This window comes from Anolis carolinensis, unplaced genomic scaffold (genome assembly GCF_035594765.1).
Source record: "Anolis carolinensis isolate JA03-04 unplaced genomic scaffold, rAnoCar3.1.pri scaffold_17, whole genome shotgun sequence".
NCBI classification, from domain to species: domain Eukaryota; kingdom Metazoa; phylum Chordata; class Lepidosauria; order Squamata; family Dactyloidae; genus Anolis; species Anolis carolinensis.
The window spans coordinates 1796284-1824066 of NW_026943827.1; the positions used below are offsets into that span (position 1 = coordinate 1796284).

Here is a 27783-nt window from a genome sequence, read left to right on the forward strand (position 1 = left end):
ATTTTATAATATATATCATGTCATTATATTACAATTATTATATTATCATATGATTATTACTATATTATTGACATCAAATCGGATAGGATAAGATAATTATAATATTATAATATAATACAATATCCTATCCGATTTGTCGTCGATCCACTCCTTTGGGCTTCACGCAAACCTAACCTTTGCCAAAATATACGATCCTGTGCTTTGACCAAAGTCAAATTACAATTATGATATAATACTTATGATAATATTTTATTATATATAATTGTATTCTTTTTATAGTAAAGGGTAAAGGTTTCCCCTGACGTTATGTCCACTCGTGTCTGACTCTGGGGGTTGGGGCTCACCTCAATTTCTAAGCCAAAGAGCCAGCGTTGTCCGTAGACACCTCCAAGGTCATGTGGCCATTGGCATGACTGCATGGAGCACCGTTACCTTCCTGCCGGAGCAGTACCTATTGATCTACTCACATTGGCATGTTTTCGAACTGCTAGGTTGGCAGAAGCTGGAGCTAACAGCAGGCGCTCACTCCACTCCCAGGATTTGAACCTGGGACCTTTCGGTCTGCAAGTTCAGCAGCTCAGTACTTTAACACACTTCACCACCGGGACTCATTCTTTTTATAATGTTATATTATTATTATTATTATTATTATTATTATTATTATTATTATTATTATTATATATTATTATATATTATTCCAAAGGCTTTCCCGTCCTGCCCATCAAGGGAGCTCTTCCTCCCTCCCTCCCCCTCCCTCCCTGGATGGCTGTTCCGTGCCTGCAGGGGGCGCCATGGAGACCCTTGTGATGCGCTGCAGCATCTCCCTCTGAAGGCCGGTCCCTTGGGAAGCTCACTTTCCCGTTCACAGCAGGAAGGAAGGAAGGAAGGCAGTTGCTGTTTCTCTGTCTCGTGGTTCTTGCTCCTTGCCCATTGCGTTTTCAGTCTGTACCTGTGTCGCCCGGTTGGGTCCACATCCCGGTGAGTCTTCTTCGCTCCTCGTGTGGGGAGGAGGGGAGGAGCAGAGGGACCTAGACGGGGGGGAGGGTGTCCCTCTTGGTTCTCTTGGACCCCTCAGCTGCCTTATTTATTTCGTGTCAAAAGAATTGCATAATAAATAAATTTAAAAGTGATGAAATAAAGGAAATCACAAGCAGCTAAATAGTTTTAGACCAAAAGCGGGCAACAGCGACTGCATTGTCTGTAGCTTTAAACAACTCCTCCTCCGTACATGAGGCAGGGCATTGTGGGCAAGCATACGTATGCGGGGTTGTTTGTTCTGCTCCACAGTCACACAAGGGGGAGGATTCCTCCAGGGAGTGCCACCTTGCCAGGTTCCCTTTAGATCTGCCCACTCCGCTTCTGAGTCTGTTCAGGGACTTCCAAGTGGCCCATTCTTGGTTTGGCCCTGGAGGAAGGAAGACCCTCGTGGGGGGCCATCCAGTTGGAATTGCCTGGTTTAGCTGCCCAGAGGGACACCCTTGCTGTTGCTGGAGGAACATCAAGAGGAGGGAGTGGTGGTTCTCATGAAGCCCTTCCTTGATTTGAGTCTGGTGGGAGGAGGCTGATAGACATGCAGTGGGTGGCTTTCACAATGTTCAACCTGATTTCTCTCACCGTTAGCAACAACTTTCCATTGCATGTCAGGAGGGGCAATGCCAGCGAACTTGTAGAATTTATCATCAGGTGTAGGTTTAAGGCCTCCTGTGATGATTCTGCATGTTTCGTTCAGTGCTATGTCCACCTGCTTCGCATGGGCAGACTTGTGCCAGACAGGACAACCTACTCAGCAGTTGAGAAAGACAAGGCCAGGGCTGATGTTCTTATTACTTGTGGGTCTGCACCCCATGCGCTGCCAGTCAGTTTCCGCAGGATGTTGTTGCGTGCAGCTACTTTGTGCTTGGTGTTCATGCCGTGTTTCCTATATGTTAGTGTTCAGTCTAAGGTGACACCAAGATATTTAGGATGGAAACAGTGTTCGAGCTCTTGGCCTTCAATACTGTAGACCACTGTCTCCTTCTGGGATGCCTGGTGGGAATGGGACTTGGGGGCACTGTCTAGCAGTGGGTCTGGTCCTTCCTGGAGGTATTTTTGGGGGACACCTTCTCGGCCCCACAGCCATTGCGTTGTGGGGTTTTGTAGGGTTCACTCTCAATGACATGGCTTTTTGGGGGCTGATGACCCCTTTGGCTTTGCTTTGTAGGGACAAAGGGGACTCTGAGAGGCGCCCGATGGGGGTGCTGGGGGACACCTGCTCGGACCTTTGGCCTTTGGCTTGTGGGGTGCCGCAAGGCTCGATTCCTTCCCCCATGCTATTGAACACGGACATGAAACCGCTGGGTGAGCTCATCCAGAGCTTTGGAATTTGGTGCCATCTGTGGGCATGTTTTCATGGGAGCATTGGGTAAGTATTACTTATTCTATTGTATCTTATCTTATTTATGGATGACACCTCTTGGTCCGTTATGAACCAAAAGGGTTCCTGTTCTTTTGATGGATGCAGAGTGTTTAGGGAATCGTGATGGATCAATGAGGCTCAGAGACCAAATTTGGTTTTAACACTTTCATTGTAACATTTATTGATAATCACATCACAATCCTATCAAAATCACATCCCGAGAGAGCTCTCACCCACACGCAGACCCATACATCCATATTCTCACGCACAGGCCCTGCTCGGAAGAGGTGATCACGTTCTCCTGACAGACGTGGTCTCGGCGGTTCCGGAAAGCGTGCTGGATCTTTGAGGCCCCTGCATTTGATAGTCTAAAGCAGGGGTCCCCAAACGAAGGCCCGTGGGTCAGATGCGGCCCCCAAGGTCATTGACCTGGCCCCTGTCCTGAACTTTAGACTTGGGGTTGTCCTAAGTCTGAAATGACTTGAAGGCACACAACAACAACAATCCTAATTTTGGACTATTTCACCATAGTCCAGCCCCCCCAATAGTCTGAAGGACCGTCAACCGGCCCCCCACTTCAAAAGTTTGAGGACCCCTGGCCTAAAGTTTCGTCCTTCTTTCGGTTCCTTCTGTTCTTACGGCCTGGTTTCAAAACATGCTCAGTCTCAGGCTGCATGACGTATGGGGTGCCAGCTGCACACTTCATTGCCCGTGGTTATTCGGATAGGCCTTCCTGGACCCTCGTTCCGTCTTGCCAGGTGAGAGACGCCTTGCTGATTCCTTGCTTCACCCGCCAAGTCCATCCCATGTCAGACTTTGCGTGGACTCCATTTTCTTTTGAGGCCTGTTTCTTCTGTTCTTCACAAGCACCCACACAAACACTCCAGTTCCTTACACACACACACACACACACACACACATCCTTGATACATCAAGACTAATTTATTGTATACATGTCTGATTCAATGTCAATTATATGTCTATAATCAATTGTATATAGTTATATAGTTAACATGCATCACAATTCACAATAGCGGTTCTAAGCATTACAATTTGTTTTCAAATACAGAAAATCGATAAGTCAGTCATTTCTACCCACCTCTCCAGTTTCAGCCGTTTTGACCCTTATAAATCACCCTATTTTTTGAAAATTAAAAAATTAAAAAAAACAATACAAGGAAGGCAGAAATAATTTATAATGCTTCAACTGAACATGAAACTAACTACTACATGAAATACAAAACTAAATCAGAAACTAACACACTAGCAAAACAGTGACCTACATAGACACACAACTGAACTAACAGACAGACAGGGATACGTGCCTAAAAGCCTCATTCTATCTGTTAATTTTTATCTCTCATTATTCTACTCCCTTTCGATAATATAATATAACAACACTTCTATTTGTGATAACACACTTCCAATTAATACCTATTACAACTGACATTTGCCCATGTTATTGTCAGTTTGTTCGTTGTGGCTAATTTGCAGGTCTTCATAAGCCATTGTTTTTGCTTTGGAATAAAACATTCCTTCCATCCCTGTCAATTCTTACTTTAGTATCTCGCAGTAACTACCCGTGCTTTCATTCTAATTGATCATCCAACATTCTCAGCATATAAAACTCTAGTTTCACGTAACCTTGTTTACTTCCAGAATGGAACATATTTTAGTTCAATCTTCCTACAATACACCACATGTGATGAAATGTTCCAACTTTGAGCTTGAATTTCCAAAATGTGCAAGAGTTGCTTTTGTACATGTTAGAATGTGTCAATTGTGTCAATTAACACCATTCTCTCCAGGTTGAATTCTATGATGTCTATGTATAACCTTATTCCAAGAAAAGCTCTGTCCACACTCCATGCATTTCTACGGTTTCTCCCCAGTGTGAATCCTTTGATGGAACGTAAAGTTCCACTCTGAGCAAATTCTTATGATTCTATGATGTACAGTAGAGTCTCACTTATCCAAGCCTCCCTTATCCAAGCCTCTGGATAATCCAAGCCACTTTTGTTGTCAATGTTTTCAATATATCGTGATATTTTGGTGCTAAATTCGTAAATACAGTAATTACAACATAACATTACTATGTACTGAACTACTTTTTCTGTCAAACTTGTTGTATAACATAATGTTTTGGTGCTTAATTTGTAAAATCCTAACCTAATTTGATGTTTAATGGGCTTTTCCTTAATCCCTCCTTATTATCCAAGATATTCGCTTATCCAAGCTTCTGCCGGCCCGTTTATCTTGGATTAGTGAGACTCTACTGTATTACCTTATTCCGTGAAAAGCTCTGTCCACACTCCATGCATTTCTATGGTTTCTCCCCAGTGTGAGTCCTTCGATGTGAGTGTAGATTTGAACTATGAGTGAAGCTCTGTCCACACTCAAGGCATGTATAGGGTTTCTCCCCAGTGTGAGTCCTTTGATGTGAACGTAAAGTTCCACTCTGAGCAAAGCTCTGTCCACACTCCAGGCATTTATAGGGTTTCTCCCCAGTGTGAGTCCTTTGATGTCTACATAGAGCTGAACTATGAGTGAAGCTCTGTCCACACTCCAAGCATTTATATTGTTTCTCCCCAGTGTGAGTCCTTTGATGGGAACGTAGGCCTGAACTACGAGTGAAGCTCTGTCCACACTCCAGGCAGTTATAGGGTTTCTCCCCAGTGTGAATCCTTTGATGTGAACGTAGGCCTGAACTAAGAGTGAAGCTCTGTCCACACTCCAGGCATGTATAGGGTTTCTCCCCAGTGTGAATCCTTTGATGTCTACGTAAGCCTGAACAATCAGTGAAGCTCTGTTCACACTCCAGGCATTTATAGGGTTTCTCCCCAGTGTGAGTCCTTTGATGTGAACGTAGGCCTGAACTCCGAGTGAAGCTCTGTTCACACTCCAGGCATTTAAAGGGTTTCTCCCCAGTGTGAGTCCTTTGATGTGAATGTAGATCTGAACTCTGAGTGAAGCTCTGTCCACACTCCAGGCATTTAAAGGGTTTCTCCCCAGTGTGAGTCCTTTGATGTCTACGTAGGCCTGAACTATGAGTGAAGCTCTGTTCACACTCTAGGCATTTATAGGGTTTCTCCCCAGTGTGAGTCCTTTGATGTGAACGTAGGCCTGAACTCTGAGAGAAGCTCTGTCCACACTCCAGGCATTTAAAGGGTTTCTCCCCAGTGTGAGTCCTTTGATGTGAATGTAGATCTGAACTCCGAGTGAAGCTCTGTTCACACTCCAGGCATTTAAAGGGTTTCTCCCCAGTGTGAGTCCATTGATGTGTACGTAGAGCTGAACTCTGAGTGAAGCTCTGTTCACACTCCAGGCATTTATAGGGTTTCTCCCCAGTGTGAGTCCTTTGATGTCTACGTAGAGCTGAACTCTGAGTGAAGCTCTGTTCACACTCCAGGCATTTATAGGGTTTCTCCCCAGTGTGAGTCCTTTGATGTGAATGTAGGCCTGAACTACAAGTGAAGCTCTGTCCACACTCCAGGCATTTGTAGGGTTTCTCACCAGTGTGAGTTCTTTGATGTGTTTGTAAGCTTCCCTTCCGAGTAAAACTCTGTCCACACTCAAGGCATTTATAGGGTTTTTCCCCAATGTGAATCCTGTGATGTTTACGTAGATATGAACTATGAGTGAAGCTCTGGCCACACTCCAGGCATGTGAAGGGTTTCTCCCCAGTGTGAGTCCTTTGATGTGTTTGTAGAGTTGAACTATAACTAAAGCTCTTTCCACATTCAATACATTTATATGCTTTCTTCTCCATGTCAGCAGTGTTATGTACATTTAATTCCAATATTGATGCTTGATTCTTGTTTTTCCCTTTCTGATTACTCACAGCAGTGGGTTCAAATTACAGGAAAGTAGATTCCATCTGAACATTAAGAAGAACTTCCTGACTGTAAGAGCTGTTCAGCGGTGGAACTCTCTGCCTCAAAATGCAGTGGAGGCTCCTCCTTTAAACAGAGGCTAGATGCTCATCTGTCAGGGGTACTTTGCGCTTTTCCTGCACGGCAGAGGCCTGGACTGGGTGCCTCATGCAGTCTCTTCCGACTCTATGGTTCTACTCTATAATCCAAAGTGAATGTAGGAATTCAGCAAGATCAGCCCCTTGAGAGGAATCCTTTTTCCTAGAGGACTGGTTTCCTTACTGCACTTTGGTTTCCAAATGCCTTAATATCGACTAGAAGCTGGTTCGTTTCCCATCACGGCAGGGGTGGCTCCAGAGAACTCTCATGTCCTGGTCAAGAAAGAAGACGCAAAAGGTTAGACATGAAGCTCTGGCTCAAGGTAAACAAAGTGAAAAAGGAAAGAAGAAAGGAAAGATGGAAGGAAGGAATCACTGAAGGAGGGAACTGGACCCTTTTCCCATATTGGAGGGCCACACCCATTTCATTGGGTCAAACCCAAACGTGGTTAAAGGAACACAAGGCAGGCTGGCTGGCAGAACTCCTCCCAGCATTCAAGGGTGTAACATATTCTGGATCATGGGTTTCCGTGAATTACCAGGATTGTGCTAAATGCTGAAAGAAACAAGGATTTCTTTATCGATTGTGTCCTTATCTCCCCTGCCACAGGGACTCCCCACTCTGCTTCCTCGGCATCTCAAAGGGTCACTCCGGCCACATTTCCCAAATGAATCTTCCAAACTAAGAAGGACCTGCCTTCCCAACTGGCTAATTCACAACCACGTTCACAAATTGAGTCCATGCTGAACTAAGTTCCATTCAGGCATTCATGCATTCCCTCTGTAGAGCCCATGATGAGATGCAAAGACAGGCACAGCTCCAGCCACAAAGCCTCCTTCCTGCCGACTCCCTTCACCTTTGCCCACTTCCCCCTTTCCTTCTTTTTCCTCCATCCAGGGGAAATCCAAAGAAAACTGGAGGCCATGGAGAGAAAAGGTCTTCCTTGGATGCCTTTGGGAAGAACCGTCAAGGGCCTGAAAGGTTATCCCTTGATTCTGTAAGGCTGAAAACAAAAACGACTGGGAGAAGAATGGGCTTCCGTGGGAACTTCCAAAAGAAAGGGCCTGGTATTCTATCTCCCCAAACTCTGGCACCCTCACATGGTTAAGACAGATATAGAAGGAAGGTTTCTAATGGTAGCGATGGAACTACAAACAATTACTCAAGTATAAGCCGGCTTTTCAGCATGTTTTTAATGCTGAAAAAGCCCCCCCTGGCTTATACTCGGGTGAGGGAGGGAAGGAGGGAGGCGGGTGTTGCTGAGAGGCAGCTGTCACCGTTTGCAGTCCTTGTCCTTGTGACTGAACGAAAGCAGGTGCCTCCCTGAGGGAACAAGGCTGCACTTGAGTGAGGGCGAAGAGGTCCTCATGCTTGACTTCCGGTTGGTGGCAACGTGGTGGACAACGTGTCTCCTTGGAGCTCCAAGGGGACAGCCTGGTTTGGAGCTAGGGGTGGTGGTGACCCCCCTCCCTTGCGGTGGATCGAGGCCCAGGGGGCTCTACCCTCACAGCGCGACCGGCCGACGGCATCAGGAGGGGCGCCTCCCTCAAGGAGACGTCCCCAAAACGCCCGGCAGCGGCGTGCAAAGAGGGGCAGCTCAAACCGAAAGGCACAGGGGACGAAAGTCTCCCTAAAGTTCCATCTGCCACCAGCCACCAACATTACGAGAACTGCTAAACAGAACGAAACGACAAAAAAAGAATACATTTACCTCTGAGGGGAGGAAGCCAGTTAACTTCTACCCGGATAAGAGAGGAACGGGCGTGCGCCAGATCAAAAGACGGGGGGAAAAAAGCATCAAACGACAGGTGAGAAAGAGCAACGGACGGAGGTGAGGGGGAAGAGGAGGAGGCGAGAAGTGTGGAAAGGGAAGGGAGAGCAGGAGAGCCGTCCAACACACAAAGCCGACAACTGGTCTGTGTGAGAAGACAGAGTCGCCATTACTGCGACCTTGAGGATTTCTTGTTGAGTCTACAAGACTTGTCTTTATAAACAACTGTGCTAGCGAGAGCGGAGGCCAGAGAGACAGGAAGCCACAAAGACGGAAGAAGCTGGAAGGAGAGGAGGACGGGAAAGAGAACTCAGGAAGGGAGGAGGGACGAGTGGAGAAGCAACAAAGAGGTTCAGCAGGAGGTGGAGCCAGAGAACAGAAGGAGGAGAGGGGAGTAGAAGAGAGAGAGAGAGAGAGGAGGCTGAGCGACGTAAGAACGCTAAAGTGATAGGCAGACTTACAGAAGGAAGACAGAGCTATACAAGGGGGGGGGGGGAAGGAGAGAAATAAAGACAAAAAGCGAAGTTTGGAATAAACAGTTAGCATAGGGGAAGCACAGTGAAGGATATAAGGAAAATAAAGAAGATAAAGAAAATAAATATCAAATAACCACAGCAATGAACTAATCACTAAATCACAACTAAATCAAAAAGCTAGAATTCTAAATTGAATCAACACAACACAAATCAATTAAAGATTAATCAATCTGTTTTATCAAATTACAAAGCACAAACTGCTAAATACCAACAGCAACTATAGTAACAACTAAATTAATTAAAGTAATAAAAATAAATCAAATTCATCCAAAGGACCGACCTGACTTAATTTCCAAGGTTTGGTTTCCTTTTGGTGGGGCCAATCCATAATAATAAAATCGAATTCTTTGACTGACGCTACTAACCCCCCCCCCCCCCGCCCCCCCCCCCCCCCCCCCCCCCCCCCCCCCCCCCCCCGTCTAGCTTCCACCAACGGATAGGTGAACAAAAGACTGATAAGGGGTTGACAAAATTCCCGATAAAAGATCACCAAAGACAACTACTAAACAATAATGTACAATACTAAGGGAAAGGCCGTACAAGGCCCAAGACTACAAGCCAAGAGAGACTCACTTCCGGAGGAGATAGGGTTCAAAGAAATATTACTGGAAATGCAAAAAATTGCATTAAGACAGGACACCCAGTTCCAAGCTTTACACGAAGAAATTCAAAGTTTCAAACAAGAGTTAAAAGAAGAAATGAAAACATTGAAGGAAGACTTGGAGAAGGTGAAGAGAGATAATCAAAATATGATTAAATCGCAAAGTAAGTTAGAGTACAAGGTGGAGAAACTGGAGAATTTGAATCAGAAATCTCAACTACAAGCAGAAATGATGGAAAATAGAGAATTAGAGTAACAACTAAGAATTAGACACCTTGAAGAAATGGCAAAAGAAGATCTGAAAAAAATAATAATAGAATTGTTAGCTGAACTGATGAACACCAGCGCAAACGAAATAGACCAAGACCTGGATAGAGTATATCGGATCACAACAGGATACTCCAAAAGAAACAAAACTACAAGAGATGCAATAATTACTTTCAGCAGAAAACGTATAAGAGACGAAATTTTAAAAGAAAATGCCAAGAGATCGATATTATACAAAGACAAAAGGGTGATCATAATGAAAGAGGTGTCGCAACAAAGTTTGGCTAGACGTAGAAAATATGCCTTTTTGACGGAAGAACTGTCTAAACGAAGGATTAAATTCAGATGGGAAAAAACAGAGGGGATCACAGTGACATTTAATGACATAAGATACTGGCTTAATACAGAAGAAAAGGCTAGAGCCTTTTATGAGACGCATATGAAAGAGAAGGCACAATTATATACACCGAAAGATTACAACATACAAGAAAAAGGGAAACAAAGGGACAATCAAGGAAGGAAACCTGATGAAACAGATGAAGATGAAGATGGCCCGGACGATGAACGAAACGACGAGAGAGAAAGAGAACTCAAGAAACTGAGACAATTTTCACCAGAGAACTATCAATTACTGACGTCACAAGAGGTGCTTCAATGGGAGATGCAAGACAACTCACATGAATAGAGACCTAAAGATCTTCTCAAACAACATTAACGGGATCAATTCCCCAAATAAGAGGAGAAGAGTCTTTAATCACCTGATACAAAAAAACTACGACATAACAGCTTTACAGGAGACGCACGTGAACAATAAACACACAAAACATCTGATACAAGAAAGATTAGGGAAGGCTTTTTATGCAACTGCGAATGAAAAAAAACGGGGAGTGGTACTATATATAAAGGAGTGGATTCACGCAAATCAAGTATTTAAGGACAATGAAGGGAGGTATATAGGGGTTGTTATAGAAATAAAAAATCAAAAAATACTGGTTTGCAATATTTATTGTCCAAATGGTCCAAAGTTGAAATTTATAAAAGATCTGAATAATAATATAGTACAACAAGAATTCGACGAGTTAATAATTTTAGGAGATTTTAATGGTGTAGCTGATGCGACCAATGACAAATCAAGTAGTAATGGCAAGCAAAATAAGGGGAAAACCAACTCCGGTCAACTACCTAAACAATTGGTAGAAAAAGGAAGAAAAAGGAGGCGATAGGGCCATTGCAAGGAGAAGATGGGGTGATGGCGACAGGGGACAGGGAAAAGGCAGAACTACTTAATGCCTTCTTTGCCTCGGTCTTCTCACAAAAAGAAAGCCATCTTCAACCTCAGCAACATGGAATGGACGAAGGATTGGGGGAAATCCAACCCCAAATAGGGAAACAAGTTGTCCAGGAACACCTGGCCACTCTAAACGAATTCAAGTCCCCAGGGCCAGACCAGCTACATCCAAGAGTACTGAAGGAACTAGCGGAAGTTATTTCAGAACCACTGGCAATTATCTTCGAGAGTTCTTGGAGAACAGGAGAAGTCCCAGCAGATTGGAGGAGGGCGAATGTGGTCCCTATCTTCAAGAAGGGAAAAAAGAACGACCCAAACAATTACCGTCCGGTCAGCCTCACATCAATACCAGGCAAAATTCTGGAAAAGATCATTAAGGAAGTGGTCTGCGAACACTTAGAAACAAATGCGGTCATTGCTAATAGTCAACACGGATTTACCAAAAACAAGTCATGCCAGACTAATCTGATCTCTTTTTTCGATAGAGTTACGAGTTGGGTCGATACAGGGAATGCTGTGGATGTAGCCTACCTGGATTTCAGTAAGGCCTTCGACAAAGTCCCCCACGACCTTCTGGCAAACAAACTAGTAAAATGTGGGCTAGACAAAACTACGGTTAGGTGGATCTGTAATTGGCTAAGCGAACGAACCCAAAGGGTGCTCACCAATGCGTCATCTTCATCATGGAAAGAAGTGACAAGTGGAGTGCCGCAGGGCTCCGTCCTGGGCCCGGTTCTGTTCAACATCTTTATTAACGACTTAGACGAAGGGTTAGAAGGCATGATCATCAAGTTTGCAGACGACACAAAACTGGGAGGGATAGCTAACACTCCAGAAGACAGGAGCAGAATTCAAAACGATCTTGACAGACTAGAGAGATGGGCCGAAACTAACAAAATGAAGTTCAACAGGGACAAATGCAAGATACTTCACTTCGGCAGAAAAAATGGAAATCAAAGATACAGAATGGGGGACGCCTGGCTTGACAGCAGTGTGTGCGAAAAAGACCTTGGAGTCCTTGTGGACAACAAGTTAAACATGAGCCAACAATGTGATGCGGCTGCTAAAAAAGCCAATGGGATTCTGGCCTGCATCAATAGGGGAATACTGTCTAGATCCAGGGAAGTTATGCTCCCCCTCTATTCTGCCTTGGTCAGACCACACCTGGAATACTGTGTCCAATTCTGGGCACCGCAGTTGAAGGGAGATGTTGACAAGCTGGAAAGCGTCCAGAGGAGGGCGACTAAAATGATTAAGGGTCTGGAGAACAAGCCCTATGAGGAGAGGCTTAAAGAGCTGGGCATGTTTAGCCTGCAAAAGAGAAGGCTGAGAGGAGACATGATAGCCATGTACAAATACGTGAAGGGAAGTCAAAGGGAGGAGGGAGCAAGCTTGTTTTCTGCTGCCCTGCAGACTAGGACACGGAACAATGGCTTCAAACTACAGGAAAGGAGATTCCACTTGAACATCAGGAAGAACTTCCTCACTGTGAGAGCTGTTCGACAGTGGAACTCTCTCCCCGGGGCCGTGGTGGAGGCTCCTTCTTTGGAGGCTTTTAAGCAGAGGCTGGATGGCCATCTGTCGGGGGTGCTTTGAATGTGATTTCCTGCTTCTTAGCAGGGGGTTGGACTGGATGGCCCATGTGGTCTCTTCCAACTCTACTATTCTATGATTCTAATTCTTACAACATATGAAGAATCTAAATCTAATTGACATCTGGAGACATCAAAATGAAAAACAGAAAGATTATACCTTCTATTCTGGAAGACATGAGTCTTGGTCTCGTATAGATATGGCTTGGTTGACAAATGCGTTAGCAGTCAGGACAAAGAAAATTAAAATACTACCCAGAATTCTATCAGACCATTGTGCCCTAGAACTTACAATAAAAGGAAGAAACAGCTCCTATAGATGGAGATTAAATGAGAACCTACTGAAAAAGGAGAAAGATATAGAATTAAATAGAAAGTTACTAAAGGAATATTTAGATTTAAATAAAGGTAACGAGACCTCTAAAAATACCCAATGGGAGGCATTGAAAGCTGTAATGAGAGGATATCTTATCCAACAAAATTCAATTAAGAACAAAAACAGAAACAAAGAAATAAAGGAATTCATAGAAAATATCAATATAAAAGAGGAGCTACTTAAAAAAGAACCAACAAATAAGAAAGTAGTTATGGAACTAGAAATGCTTAAAAAACAGCTACAAATATTACAAACAGACAAAATAGAGAAACAGCTGAAGTATATTAAGCAAAACCATTTTCAGAACGCGAATAAGATTGGGAAATGGCTGGTTAAAAAAATAAAGGACAAAAAACAAAGACAACACATCATCAAAATACAGAAAGATGGAATTACGTACTTGGAGGAAAACAAAATCGCCGATCAATTTATAAACTTCTATAACTGGCGAAATTGATATAGCAATCCGTAAACTCAAAAATAATAAAGCACCAGGGCCAGATGGATTCACTGCCATTTTCTATAAGATTTTCAAAGAAGAACTAGGCCCATTGTTGAAAGATATACTCAACAACATTCTAGACAACAAAGAAATCCCCATATCCTGGCAAAAAGCCAATATATCCCTAATACATAAAGAGAATACTGAACCGACAGAAATCAAAAATTATCGACCCATTTCCTTATTAAACCACGATTACAAAATCTTTACGACAATTATGGCAGAGAGATTAAAAAACTTTATGAGAAAGTGGATTTCGGAAGAGCAAGTAGGTTTTCTGCCCAACAGACAAATAAAAGACAATATTAGAATTCTAATTGACACAATCGAATATTATGAAAAGCACAACGAAAAACAGATGGCATTATTATTCATTGACGCAGAGAAAGCTTTCGACAAGGTCAATTGGGACTACTTAAAATTATTGCTGAAAGAATTGGACATTGGATTTAAATTTAAAAATGCGGTTGAAGCTATATATTCGAAGCAAGTAGCAACACTAATAATTAACGGTCAAGAAAACAGGAAAAGTATTCAGATCAATAGAGGCACACGGCAAGGATGCCCTTTATTGCCACTTCTATTCATTCTAATCATGGAAACATTAGTGAGGAAAGTAAATGAAGACAAAAATTTGGAAGGGTTAAGAATCAGGAGTCAAAATTACAAAATGAGAACCTATGCAGATGATGTAGTCTATATTATTGAAAACCCAAAGAAAAATATTAACTGTTGGCTAGATACTATAGAGGAATTTGGAAAATTAGCAGGTTTCACAATGAACAAACAAAAAACTAAGATATTAACTAAAATATAGATGGAAAGGGGAAGGAACACATACAGCAAATATCAGGGTTAAAAATAGAAAATAAAGTAAAATATTTAGGAGTGACAGTGACATCAAGTAATCCAAAATTATTAAAAAATAATTATGAGCAACAGTGGAGTAAAATCAAGAAAGATATGGAAAAATGGAAATACCAAAATATATCACTATTAGGCCGCATAGCAATAACAAAAATGTCCATCCTTCCCAAATTACTCTTCCTTTTTCAAACACTACCTATAATAAGGAACAATTACCTCTTCAAAAAATGGAATACCGATATAACAAAATTTATATGGAAAAACAAAAAACCCAGAATAAAGTTAAAAATATTAACAGACGACAAGAAGAGAGGAGGACTGGGTCTCCCGGACCTCAAATCATACTACGAAGCCTGCAATCTGGTGTGGGTAAAGGAATGGACTACGCTAAAAAACACCAAATTGTTATCATTAGAAGGACATGATCTCCGTTCGGGATGGCATGATTATGTGTGGTATAACAAAAGAAAGACAGAGAAAAACTTTGGAAATCACTTCATCAGGGCAGCACTAATCAAGATTTGGGAAAAGTATCAATTGAGACTGTATAGTAAAACCCCACTCTGGATATCCCCCACAGAAGCGAAACATAAAAGAGAATTGGGCTCTGAAAATTGCTTACATACCAACAAATATTAAAAAGAAAAGACAATGATGAATTAGCAATAAAGACACATGAAGAAATTAAACAAGAATATCCAAAGATAACATGGTTTCAATACTATCAAATATTGCAACGTTATAAAGAAGACGCCAAATTAGGTTTCAGCCAATACATAGGAACTTGGGAACTAATTATGCAAAAGGATAAAAAATTATTAAGACATTATACCAAATACTATTGCAATGGACAACAGAAGAAGAGCAGATTAAAGACTGTCAAGTTAAATGGGCTAAAGATCTAGGGCACAATATAAACTTAAATCAGTAGGAAGAAATATGCAATAAAAAATTAAAATATACTGTAGCAATTGAGATACAAGAGAATTGGTATAAAATGCAATTCAGGTGGTATTACACTCCAGCCAAAATAGCCAAATTTAATAGACGGATATCCAATAAATGCTGGAAATGTGATAAAGAAATAGGAACGTTTTATCACCAATGGTGGAAGTTTAAGAATATTAATAGATATTGGGAAAAAATACATCAGATAACACAAAAAATACTTCAAGTCAAGTTCCCATTAAAGCCGGAAATGTATTTATTAGGAATGACAAGTCAAAAATTGAAGGAAAATGAAGATAAAATGTTTTTCCTAATGAGCACTGCTGCAAGACTAGTCCTAGCTAAAGTTTGGAAACAAAAAAATATACCCACTACAGATGATTGGATTATAAAATTGCTGGACTTAATACAAATGGACATTTTAACACAGAAATTAAGTGACGGAAAAAAGAAGACGGACTGGACAGGCTTCAGAGATTATATTCAAGAAAATGGAAACACATTTACAATAAATTTATCTGACGCATGAAGATGAAAACTTCTAGAGAGTCAACTGGAACAGAAAAACGAACTAAAAACCAACTAAAAACCCTCAAGAGGACAATGGGAAGTTTTTATTATTATTATTATTATTATTATTATTATTATTATTATTATTATTATTATTCTTTTCTTTTTTCTATATATTTTTATGTGTTTTTTTTTCTCTATCTCCCTTTATCTTGTTTTTCTCCTTATGTCTCTTCACCTACTTCCCCCCCACCACCACCTCTTTGCAATATCCCCACCAATTTTGTTTTCCTTGCTTTCGCTGTATCTACACTTATAAACCAATAAAAATTAATTACAAAAAAAAAGAGGTCCTCATGCTTCACCACCGGCGGATGCGCTGAGATTGACAAGGAGGAGGAGCCGGGCACTTCTTCCTCAGCGCATCCACGGCAGAAAAGCATGAGCTTGCCCTCCCTCCACTGCAGCCTTGTTTCCTCAAGGAAGCTCCTGGCCCTCGACACCCGACCGAAGAGGAGGAGGAGGAGGAGGCAGAGGAGAGAGAGGAGGAACCTGGCAGCCTGAGAAGGAAGGAAGGAAGGAAGGAAGGGGAAGGGGAAGGGAGGAAGGAAGAAAAAAGGGGTTTCCGTGCGGAAAGGCCTTTGAACCCTCTCCTGCCCAGCCCACACATTCCTGGGTCTAGCGCACACCCTGCCCACTTTTTATAAAGACCTAAAAACATGGCTGTTCCAATGTGCCTTTGATTAATTCCGTTCACTAAATGACTGGATCCCTCTAGCCAGAACTTCATTCTCGACTTGCACTTTACTATTGTCCCTGTCCTGGGTTTGTACTGTGTTCATCTGACTGGCCCTTCCAGCCTTAACTTCTCATCGGCCTCTCGCACTCTGCCTTCAGCCCTCCCCTCGCAGCTGTATTGCAAAGGCCTTTCCCTTGCCCCAGCTCGGAAACGGCCATTACACTCAGCTAAATACTGGTGGTTTTAGGATGAATTATCTATTTAATTATGTTCTTTATGATGTTGGTATATGTATTTTTATTGTGTTATATTTTGAACTTTGATTGAGTTTAGTCCCCATGTAAGCCGTCCTGCGTCCCTTCAGGGAGATGGTGGCGGGATACAAAAATAAAATGGTCATCATCATCATCATCATCATCATCATTAGGGGGACAGAGTGTGGCACAATATGGTGTTATGCTTTACAGGGACCAACAAAGAATGCAAGCGAAATGGTGGATGAGATGAAGGTGATATCGCTCAACTGCCAAGGCCTTGGCTACTGCTATAAAGGGAAGATGATTACAAATAATAATAATAATAATTTATTTCTTATATCCGGCCTCCATCTCTCCAAGGGGACTCGGGGCGGCTTACGTGGGGACAAAGCCCTAAAATCAACAGTTGACATATGCATAAAAACAGTAGGAGTTACAAAATATAAATACATAGCAAGAACCAAACAATTTTAAAACTTTAAGATAAAACACATAGCATATCAGTTAGACAGGGGAGTGGGGCTGTTTAGGATTACGTGGGAGGGGCTGGCTTGTGCAAACATGAATAGTGGAACCAGAGTGGGGTAAAGTGCTAGGAGCCGGCAAGGCGATTTGGACTGTATGATGAAAGTGCAGCTGATTATTCTATATAAAAGCATTAGCAACGAGAAAACAGCTAGCAAAACATGAGTTAGAAAGGACTCAAAAAGATTTGATATTTTTAAATAGAGAATACTTTGAATACAGTAATACAGAAACTCCAAATTATTAGCCAAAGCAGCACATGTTAGAAAGGGAAGAAAATAATAACATCCATTAAAGACAAGGAAGGTAAGAATCATACAAGGATGGAAGACAAAATATTACCGTATATATACCGAAGATAAGCCAAGTTTTTCAGCCCTTATTTATGAGCTGAAAAAGCCTCCCCCGGCTTATAATCGGGTCAAGGTCAAGCCAGGCAGTGGAGCCTGGAGACTACAGTATGTTTTCTTTTCCAAAACCTCCCTTCTCCGCTTCTCCTCCCAGGCTGGAGTGATCTTATTTTTTAAGAGAGAGAGAAACAAGAAGAGAATGTTTTCAAAAGCAAAAGAAGAGTGAGTGAGAGACTCTTGCAAGCCAGGAAGAAGAAAAAGATTGTATGGGTGCAAGGGGAAGAAAAAGAGAGACTCTTGCAAATTTGCAGGATTTATTATTATTATTACTATTATTGCAAGAATGTTTGAGTCAATAGGGAGGGAAGGAGGGAAACAAGAGCAACAGAAGGTGTGTATTTCTTTTTATTCCTAAGGAAACAAAAATGGGGTGGGTTTTTTGGGAGAAGAAGGGAAGTTTTAAAAAGCCTTTTCTGGCTACTTTTAGAGTTTGAAAGGGGATAAATAAAAGAGGTGGGAAAGGGCAGGAGAAAAGAGGCCAAAGTTGTTTTTAGGAGGGCTTTGCTTGCATTTCTTCCTTGGGCAAATGCATGCCCCAAAGCTTGTAAATAAATCTATATATATAAAAGAGTGATGGCATCAGGGCAACCCACAACACAACAAAACTACAGGCCGCCCAACCTCGAAATTTGACAACACAACCCATCATCCACGGCTCCAGTAAGATACAACAACAAAAAAAAGAAAGAAAAATAAAGTCCTAATTAGAGGGAGAGCAATAATTGGTTTTTATCCAATTGCTGCAAGTTTAGAGGGCTAATCTCTGCCCACTTCGTCTCCTAGCAACCAATTCAGCCAAGCACAGCCAGGGTTCAGTTAGGGGACAGGCAGATTTAGGCCTCACTTAGGTCTCTTCCACAGATTATCTAATTTGCACTGGATTATATGGCAGTGTAGACTCAAGGCCCTCCCACACAGCTATATAACCCAGTTATAATCTTATATTATCTGCTTTGCACTGGATTATCTTGACTCCACACTGCCATATAATCCACTTCAGTGTGCATTTTATACAGCTATGTAGAAGGGGCCTCATATAATCCAGTTCTAAGCAGATAATATAAGATTATCAATATACAGTAGAGTCTCACTTCTGGACCGAAAGTTTGAATTGGGGGCGCAGAGAGAGCCCCCACTGTTAGCCCCAGCTTCTGCCAATCCAGAAGTTCGAAAACATGCAAATGTGAGTGCATCAATAGGTACTGCTCCGGCAGGAAGGTAACGCTGCTCCATGCAGTCATCCCACATAACCTTGGAGGAGTCTATGGACAACGCTGGCTCTTCAGCTTAGAAATGGAGATGAGTACCAACCCCCAGAGTCGGACACGACTGGACTCAGGGAAAAACCTTTACCCTTTACCTTAACTACCACCAATTCCTCAATACTTTATTTCCCATACCACCAGACTTCGCCACAGCAACGCGTGGCCGGGCACAGCTAGTATTATATTCCGTCCGCAAGGTCCGTCCACAAGGGCATTGCCCAGGGGACGTTGCCCGGATGTTTTGATATTTTTACCATCCTTGTGGGAAGCTTCTCTCATGTCCCTGCATAGAGCTGGAGCTGATAGAGGGAGCTCATCCGCGCTCTCTCCGGTTGGGATTCGAATCCACTAGGCCACCGAAGGCTCCTTGTACAAAATAGTAATAGATGGATAATGCTGATACTATGCTATGTTAATAATAGATTATAGTATATATGTATATTATAATGTAGTCTATATATATAAAAGAGTGATGGCATCAGGGCAGCGGACAAAACAACAAAACTACAGGCCCCCCAACCTCGAAATTTGACAACACAACCCATCATCCACGCCTCTAGGTTGATACAACAAAAAGAAAAGAAAAATAAAGTCCTAATTAGAGGGAGAGGAATAATTGTTTTTATCCAAGTTCCACCCACTTGGTCTCCTAGCAACCTATTCAGCCCAGGGGACAGGCACAAGAATTTGGAGAGACCCCTAAGGGCCATCCAGCCCAACCCTTTCTACTATGCAGCAGGACACAATACAAGCATTCACAACACATGCACAACGTATAAATACTATACAATACTACACAGGGACATAGACCACCTCTATCCTCACCACTTTCACAGTACACAAACAACCAAGTGCATACTCAACATAAAGACAACCATACAACAGACATTCAATACCACCACTACCTCAACAATTTCTCACCAACACCACCAGACAACACCACAGCAACGTGTGGCCAGGCACAGCTAGTCTGGCATCACGGCGACCGACAAAACAACAAAACTACAGGGCCCCCAACCTCAAAATTTGACAACACAACCCATCATCCACGCCTCTAGGTTGATACAAGAAAAAGAAAAGAAAAATAAAGTCCTAATTAGAGGGAAAGGAATAATTATTTTTATCCAATTGCTGCCAGTTAGAAGGCTAATCTCTGCCCACTTGGTCTCCTAGCAACTGACTCAGCCGAGGGGACAGGCAGACTTAGGCCTCACTTAGGCCTCTTCCACAGATTATCTAATTTGCACTGGATTATATGGCAGTGTAGACTCAAGGCCCTTCCACACAGCTATATAACCCATTTATAATTTTATGTTATCTGCTTTGCACTGGATTATCTTGACTCCACACTACCATATAATCCACTTCAGTGTGCATTTTATACAGCTGTGAAGAAGGGGCCTCATATAATCCAGCAAGGCCATTACATCCTAATAATTTTTCCTAACTGCAGCATTCATACTTGCCTCCAACAGACAAAAAAAACAATCAGAAATATTGTATATTCACAACTTTTAGGAAATAATAGCCCCTGATGGTGCAGCGTGTTAAAGCGCTGAGCTGCTGAACTTCTGGACCGAAAGGTTTGAATTGGGAGGAGCGGAGAGAGCCCCCACTGTTAGCCCCAGCTTCTGCCAACCCAGAAGTTCAAAAACATGTGAGTGCATCAATAGGTACTGCTCGCCGGCTCTTCGGCTTAGAAATGGAGATGAGCACCAACCCCCAGAGTCAGGGGGAAATGTTTACCCTTGACCTTAACTACCACCAATTCCTCAATACTTTATTTCCCAGACCACCAGACTTCGCCACAGCAACGCGTAACAATAGTGTAACAATATTACACTATTGTATATTACATATTACATGTAACATTGCAAATAATATTGCAGTATAGTAAAATATAGTAATAGATAATGCTGATATTGTGCTATGCTAATACAGTAGATTCTCACCTATCCAACACTCACTTATCCAACGTTCTGGATTATCCAAGGCATTTTTGTAGTCAATGTTTTCAATACATTGTGATAAATTCGTAAATACAGGAATTACTACATAACATTACTACGTATTGAACTACTTTTTCTGTCAAATTTGTTGTATAACATGAAGTTTTGTTTCTTAATGTGTAAAATCATAACCTAATTTGATGTTTAATAGGCTTTTGCTTAATCCCTCTTTATTATCCAACATATTTGCTTATCCAACGTTCTGTCGGCCTGTTTATGTTGGATGAGACTCTACTGTAGTATAAAATAATAATATAATGTAATACAATATAATTCTAATACTTTAATACAATATAATAATATCAATTACATCTTATATATTGCATGTAATATTCCAAATAATATTGCAGTATAGTACAATAGAGTAATAGATAATGCTGATATTGTGCTATGCTAATAATATATTATAGTATATACGTATAATATTATAATGTACTGCAATGTAATAATACTACACTATTATAATTGTTCATTACCTATTACATGTAATATTGCAAATAATATTGCAGTACAGTACAATAGAGTGATAGATAATGTTGATATTGTGGTATGCTAATATTATAGTATACTGTATGTACATATTTATTTATTCATTAGCGACATTTCTATCCCGCTCTTCTCACCCCGAAGGAAACTCAGGGCGGTTTACAAGTCTATATACATACAATATATTATGTCATACGACTATATTGCAATAGTATTAGTAATATTGCATGTAATATAAATATAGAATGATAATAGTGAATTATAATTATTATTACATTGTATTACATCACAATATTATTATTAATATTACATGTATATCCAAGAGTATAATATGATTATATCATTAAATTGATATCATATCATTGCTAAGCCGCTGTGAGTCCCCTTCGGGGTGAGAAGGGCGGGATAGAAATGCAGTAAACAATAAACACATAAACAAACAAGTCCAAAGGGAAGGGAGGGGGGAGGGGGGAGGCCTCGGCGGCCATTGAGGCCTCGTTTCTTCCGGGAGGGAGGCAGGCCCCGCCCCCTCCCCTCCCCTCCCCTTCCCAAAGAGAGACACACAATCCAGAGAGAATATCAATATCAACACAAACCTCTCGCTCTCTCTCTCTCTCTCTTTTCGCGGCTCCAGGGGAAGCGCCTCAGAAAACAATGGCGGCGAGAGAGGCTCTGCGCAGGCCCAGCCAGGAAGAAGCCCCGCCCCTCCTCCGCCCCTCGCCCTCCCATTGGCCGAGTCCGTGACGCCCCGCCCACGAGCGGGCCCCTATTGGCTATTGAAAAGTATTATTAACTACAACTCCCAACATGCCCGGTTCTCCCCCAGAAACTCCGTCAGGACTTGAAGTGTGACGTTGGGCAACTCTGCTCAGGAGCCCCGCCCTGCCGCCCGTCCATCAAAGGAGGGGGAGCGGCAGGCAGCCAATGGGGGTCCTCCGGTGGGCGGGGCGTCCCGGGCTCAGCCAATGGGAGGGGGCGGGGGCGGACTCCGGGGAAGGAGGAGGACGAGGAGGAAGATGGCGGCGCCTGGCCTGGCCTGAGGCCTGGTCTGTGTCTGTGAGGCGGGAAAGATGGCGGAGGGAAGAGGACGGAGAGAGAGAGAGAAAGAGAGAGAGAGAGAGAGATAGAGGTCTGTGGGGAGAGGGAGGGAGGGAGGGGGCTCGCCTGGGGTGCCCGGGGGGGAGGCGGAGGGGCCCGGTTGGCGGCGGGAGTGTGGGCCAGGCCCGTCCTCGGCTGGCGGAGGGAGGGAGGGAGGACTACAACTCCCAGGATGTCTGGTGTGTTGTGTCTCAGAACTTTGTCAGTCTGGATTCGGAAGTCCCGCAGTATCTTTGCGTGCTCATTCTCCAATACTTTTGCAGGTTTGTGATCCCACCAGTTCTTTGCTGCTGGGAGCTGGGACTTGAGGCATAAGTTCCAATGAATCATTTGGGCCACATAGTTGTGCCTCTGTTTGTAGTCTGTCTGTGCGATTTTCTTACAGCAGCTGAGGATATGATCAATGGTTTCGTCAGCTTCCTTGCACAGTCTGCATTTTGGGTCAACAGCTGATTTTTCGATCTTGGCCTTGATTGCCTTTGTCCTGATGGCTTGCTCCTGGGCTGCAAGGATCAGGCCTTCTGTCTCCTTCTTCAGGGTCCCATTCGTGAGCCAGAGCCAGGACTTCTCCTTATCAACTTTTCCTTCAATTTTGTCAAGGAATTTTCCATGCCATGTTTTGTTGTGCCAGCTGTCAGCTCTAGTTTGTAGTGCGGTTTTCTTGTACTGTTTTTTTTGTCTGCTGTGCTTTGAGGAGTTTCTGATTTTGACTTCAATCAAAGCAGATTCTTCACTTTGCTTTACATATTCTGCCAGGGCATGTTCTTCTTCTCTGACTGCTTGTTTGACTTGTAAGAGTCCTCTGCCCCCTGATCTTCTAGGCAGATATAGCTGGTCAACATCACTGCGAGGGTGCAGTGAAGGATGAATGGTCATGAGTTTTCTTGTTTTTCTGTACAAATTGTCCAGTTCCGCCTGTGTCCAATTTATAATGCCCGGTATGGCCCAGGTGTTTATGGTCTTGATGGTGTTGCCTCCATTGAGCTTGCTTTTGAGAATTTTTCTGACCCTTTGTGTATTCTTTACTGACCACAGTTTTCACATGTTCATGCTTGATGTTGTCCAGCTGTAATATGCCCAGATATTTATAGGCCTCTGGCTGGTGACACTTTATTGTTTGACCATTAGGCATATTTATGCCCTCACTTTCAATGATTTTTCCGTTCTTCAATGCCGTTGTTGTTGTTTTGTTGTTATTAAACCAGGCCTGCCTGCACAGCTGACCATATTGGGTCTCTGTGCCAAGTCTGGTCCAGATCTGACCTCAGCTGGGTTCAGCACTTTCTGGCTGCAGGTGAACTACAACTCCCAAAACCAAAGTCCATTCCCATTGACCCCTGCAGTATCTTCAGTTGGTCAAGGGGCTCCTCTGTGCCAAGTCTTGTATAGCATTATGTTATTTAACTGTTGTAATGTTTTATTTATTGTATTATGGTGTATTGGCATTAATTGCCAGTTTTGTAAGCTGCCCTGAGTCCAACGCGTGAGAAGCGCAGGGTAGAAATAATGTAAATAAATAAAATAAGTCCAGTCCCAGTCCATTGTCAGAGGGGGTCACAGAGTCAGGGAAGGTACTGCAAGTCCCGTCATGCGTGGCCAGTGTGGTCCAGATGTATTTTTGGTTGGGTTCACAGTACTATCTGGATGTCGGTCAAGTACAACTCTTGTCAACCATGGAGTGAATTCTCCCCAAACTTCTCTAATATGTTCTGTTGCTGATCAAGTCCTCTGTGAACTTTGTGCCACAGGATAGGGTAGAAGAGGGTCAAGGGAGAGGCGGTGGGCGGGGTCATGCAAATCAAGGAAGCCTGGGGTGTCCATTCTGGAGGAGAAACAACATCTAGGAGGAAATAGTCCCCGCATGAAAGCCTTGCTTCCCTTGGGTGGGGGGCAGGATGGTGTCTGTGGGGGACACGGGCAGGGTCTGGGCTGCATGTTCGTGGCACTCGCTATAACCCGTAAAGTCAGGTGAGGAAGTGACGTGGTGGCTCCACTGCATTGGGAACTATAGTCTGTTTGTGGAGGCCGGAGGGAGGCTGTCTTTGTGAGCAGACACTTGTGCCACATACACACAAACAGATTTTCACTTTTATTATCTGTATAGATAGATAGATAGATAGATAGATAGAGGAAGAAGATATGCACAATATAAAGGTACAACTTGTCTCTATCCTGAGTAAATGTCCGTATTCATATAGGTTTCAAATGGGAGGCTTCAATCTCAAAATAAACACAATACAGTAGAGTCTCATTTATCCAAGCCTTGCTTATCCAAGCCTCTGGATTATCCAAGCCATTTTTGTAGTCAATGTTTTCAATATATCGTGATATTTTGGTGCTAAATTCATAAATACAGTAATTACAACATAACATTACTGCGTATTGAACTACTTTTTCTGTCAAATTGGTTGTATAACATGATGTTTTGGTGCTTAATTTGTAAAATCATAACCTAATTTGATGTTTAATAGGCTTTTCCTTAATCCCTCCTTATTATCCAAGATATTCACTTATCCAAGCTTCTGCTGGCCCATTTAGCTTGGATAAGTGACTCTACTGTAGTCCAATAATACAATTCTTTATTGATTAGTCGCTTTTGACCATATCAAAACATGAAAAACATACAATACGTACACACTTACGCATACATACAATAAAACCATGTAAAGATACAAAACATCCCGACCTGCGGCCTAATAACCCGCTCCTAGACAAATACAGAGTAAAAAGGTTAAAATTAGTAATTTCCTAAGGTAAGGTTTGAACGAGGACAAGTGTCTTGTCCATAGAAAATTTTAAGTTTGGATTTTGTTAATGGCAATAATGTATCAGGTCTCAACTTCCATCTTCTCACGAATGGCCAGCGCTTTTTGCGTAAAAGGGGTCAGTTTTAAAGTAGAGTTTTTATCTGAACCCTGTAGAAGGATGTACAATTCCTCCTTATTCTCTGAGTGAGTCTGATTCTCCAGCAGAGGGTCTAAATAGAGAGATCGAATCCTGGTGTAGTAGGGGCATTTTAAGAAAAAATGTTCAGAGTCCTCCACTTCTGCATCTCCCTCACGACACCCACAGGTTCTCTTCGTATAGGGGATATTCTGATCTCTACCTAGCTTGGAGAATAGTCCAATATATGATGATTTAAAAGTCACTTCTACATATCCTGAAGGACCATCTGTGGCATCCGAGTTTGTAGTGGTGTCAGAGATTGTGGTGGTGTCACATCCGAGTTTGTGGTGGTGTTCTGCACGGTGACCAGGGCACAACAAGGTATCCCAGGTGTATTCCTTGTTTCGGTGTTTGGAACACCTTCTTCAGGTGATTGATTCTTCTCAGTGCCTTTAAATATAACTTAGTGTTCCAGTATGGGATAAGTTTCTGGCACTATATTTCCATGTGTAAAAAAGAACAACAACATACATAAAATAGATATGCTACTGTAGTAACATTAAATCAATGCATAACCTTATACACAATAATCACAGTAATGTTCTCTTGACTTACATTTCATTAGGCAATCACTGGCTTTGCTGCAGGACATTCTATAACGAACAATTGCTCATAATCCTCGTAGTCCTTAAATACATGTTGCAAGTAGCAAGTGAAATCGAGTTTGCCGTTCAGGGCCTGTCTGCCAAGTGTGGTCCAGATCTGACCTCAGCTGGGTTCACTGCTTTCTGGCTGCAGGTGAACTATAACTCCCAAAACCAAGGCCCATTCCCACTGACCCCTGCAGTATCTTCAGTTGGTCAAGGGGCTTCTTTGTGGCAAGTTTAGTTGAAGTCGGTTGTTGGTGGGGGTCACGGTATCAGTGAAGGTACCGCAAATCTCATCATCCGTGGCAAGTGTGGTCCAGATCCATCATTAGTTGAGTTGACAGTGCTGTCTGGGTGATGGTCAAGTACAACTCCTATAAATCGTGGTGTAAATTCTCCCCAAACCTCTTGTTCCCCGGTTTGTGCCATAGGAAAGGGTAGGAAAGGGTCAAGGGAGAGGCAGTGGGCGGGGTCATGCAAATCAAGGAACCTTGGGATGCCCATTCTGGAGGAGAAATAGAACATCTAGGGTGAAATTGTCCCCGCAGGAAAGCCTTCCTTCCCTTGGGTGGGGGACAGGATGGGGTCTGTGGGGGACACGGGCAGGGTCTGGGCTGCGTGTTCATGGCGCTCCCTGTAACCTGCGTGTCAGTGGGGGAGGGCCGGGGTGTCTCCTGCTCAGTGGGAACTAGAGCTCTTTCTGGAGGCCGGAGGGAGGCTGTCTGTTTAAGTGGATACCTCAGCCACATATACACTCACACATTTCCCCCTTTTAGTACTTGTATAGATCTCTCTCTCTCTCTCTCTCTCTCTCTCTCTCTCTCTCTCTTTGGGGGGGAGGGGCTGGGCGTAATGGAGGGCTCCCAAGACAGGCCTCAGCCATCCTCCCTGTTGACACCTCTCCTTAATTCTGGCCAATCGGCTCTCTGGTCTGTGGAGGTCCTTTGGGGCCCTGGTCCTGCCGTCTTTCTTTCTTTCCTTCCTTCCTTTGGGGCTACAGGCCACCCCTCCCCTCCCAATATTTATGTATTTATCGTGTCAGAAGCAAACCGAAGGTACAAGTGGTCATGTATTTAAAAACACAAAGTAAACAAAACCTTGGCCTTCTACTAAATGTCCTTTGACCAGAACCTGGCCCCTGGGAGTGAGTGCCTCTGGTGTGGCTGTGAGAAGGCCCTCCCTTGTGCACGTGGTGGGGCTCAGGCCGCATTGGAGTCCGTGGCCGGTGGTTTGCTCTCCTCCACATTCGCATGTCGTGGACTCCACTATGAAGCCCTATTTCTGAAGGTTGGCTCTGCGTCTCGTGGTGCCAGAGCGCAGCCTGTTCAGCGCCTTCTGAGTCTCTCCGTCTTGTGTGTGCCCAGGGGGAGTCTCCCATTCGGTATCAGCCATGGTTTTACCCTGCCACTTTTGGACTCTTGCTTGCTGAGGTGTTCCTGCGAGTATCTCTGTAGATCTTAGGAAGCTATTTCTTCATTTAAGGCCTTGGCGTACTGATATCTGAACAGAGGATGGGCCAGAGATGTCACTGCCTTGGTCCTTTCATTATTGGCTGCTACTTCCCAGCAGATGTCAGGTGGTGCAATACCGGGTGAACAGTATATTTTCTCCAGCGATGTGAGGCGTAGACACCCTGTGATCATGCGGCATGTTTCATTAAGAGCCACATCCCCTCTTTTAACGTGGTGAGATGCATTCCACGCTGGGCATGCGCACTCAGCCGCAGAGGAGCCAAGCGCGAGGGCCGAGGTCTTCACTGTGCCTGGTTGTGATCCCCAGGGTGTGCCAGTCCTCTTTCGTAGGATGTTATTTGTTGCTTGACAGCCAAGCAGTGCTT

At 43.2% G+C, this 27783-nt stretch overlaps 2 protein-coding genes across 4 annotated transcripts in view; one reads left to right on the forward strand and one right to left on the reverse strand.

Annotated features, from left to right (window-relative positions):
- Positions 1–27783, forward strand: part of LOC134294568 (zinc finger protein 850-like) — a 256756-nt gene that overhangs the window by 217515 nt on the left and 11458 nt on the right. Inside the window, exon 1 of one of the 3 annotated variants that reach the window (XM_062966110.1) lies at positions 22109–22444. The exons of the other annotated variants lie outside the window; for them this stretch is intronic. The gene's annotated coding sequence lies outside the window, so the exon portion shown is untranslated. Of the gene's footprint in view, positions 1–22108; positions 22445–27783 lie in introns of those variants that run through there. 3 annotated transcript variants of the gene reach the window in all.
- LOC134294586 (zinc finger protein 420-like) lies at positions 2546–22006 on the reverse strand. Its single transcript, XM_062966146.1, has 2 exons — positions 21912–22006; positions 2546–6638 (listed from the first exon to the last, which is right to left on the reverse strand). The coding sequence occupies exon 2, from the start codon at positions 6162–6164 to the stop codon at positions 4719–4721; it is 1446 nt and encodes a 481-aa protein (XP_062822216.1). The 5' UTR covers positions 6165–6638; positions 21912–22006; the 3' UTR covers positions 2546–4718.

What these genes read in the sequence shown, in the direction of transcription:
- LOC134294586 (XM_062966146.1), bottom strand. Translation starts at nt 6,164, where the DNA reads ATGGAGAAGAAAGCATATAAATGTATTGAATGTGGAAAGAGCTTTAGT.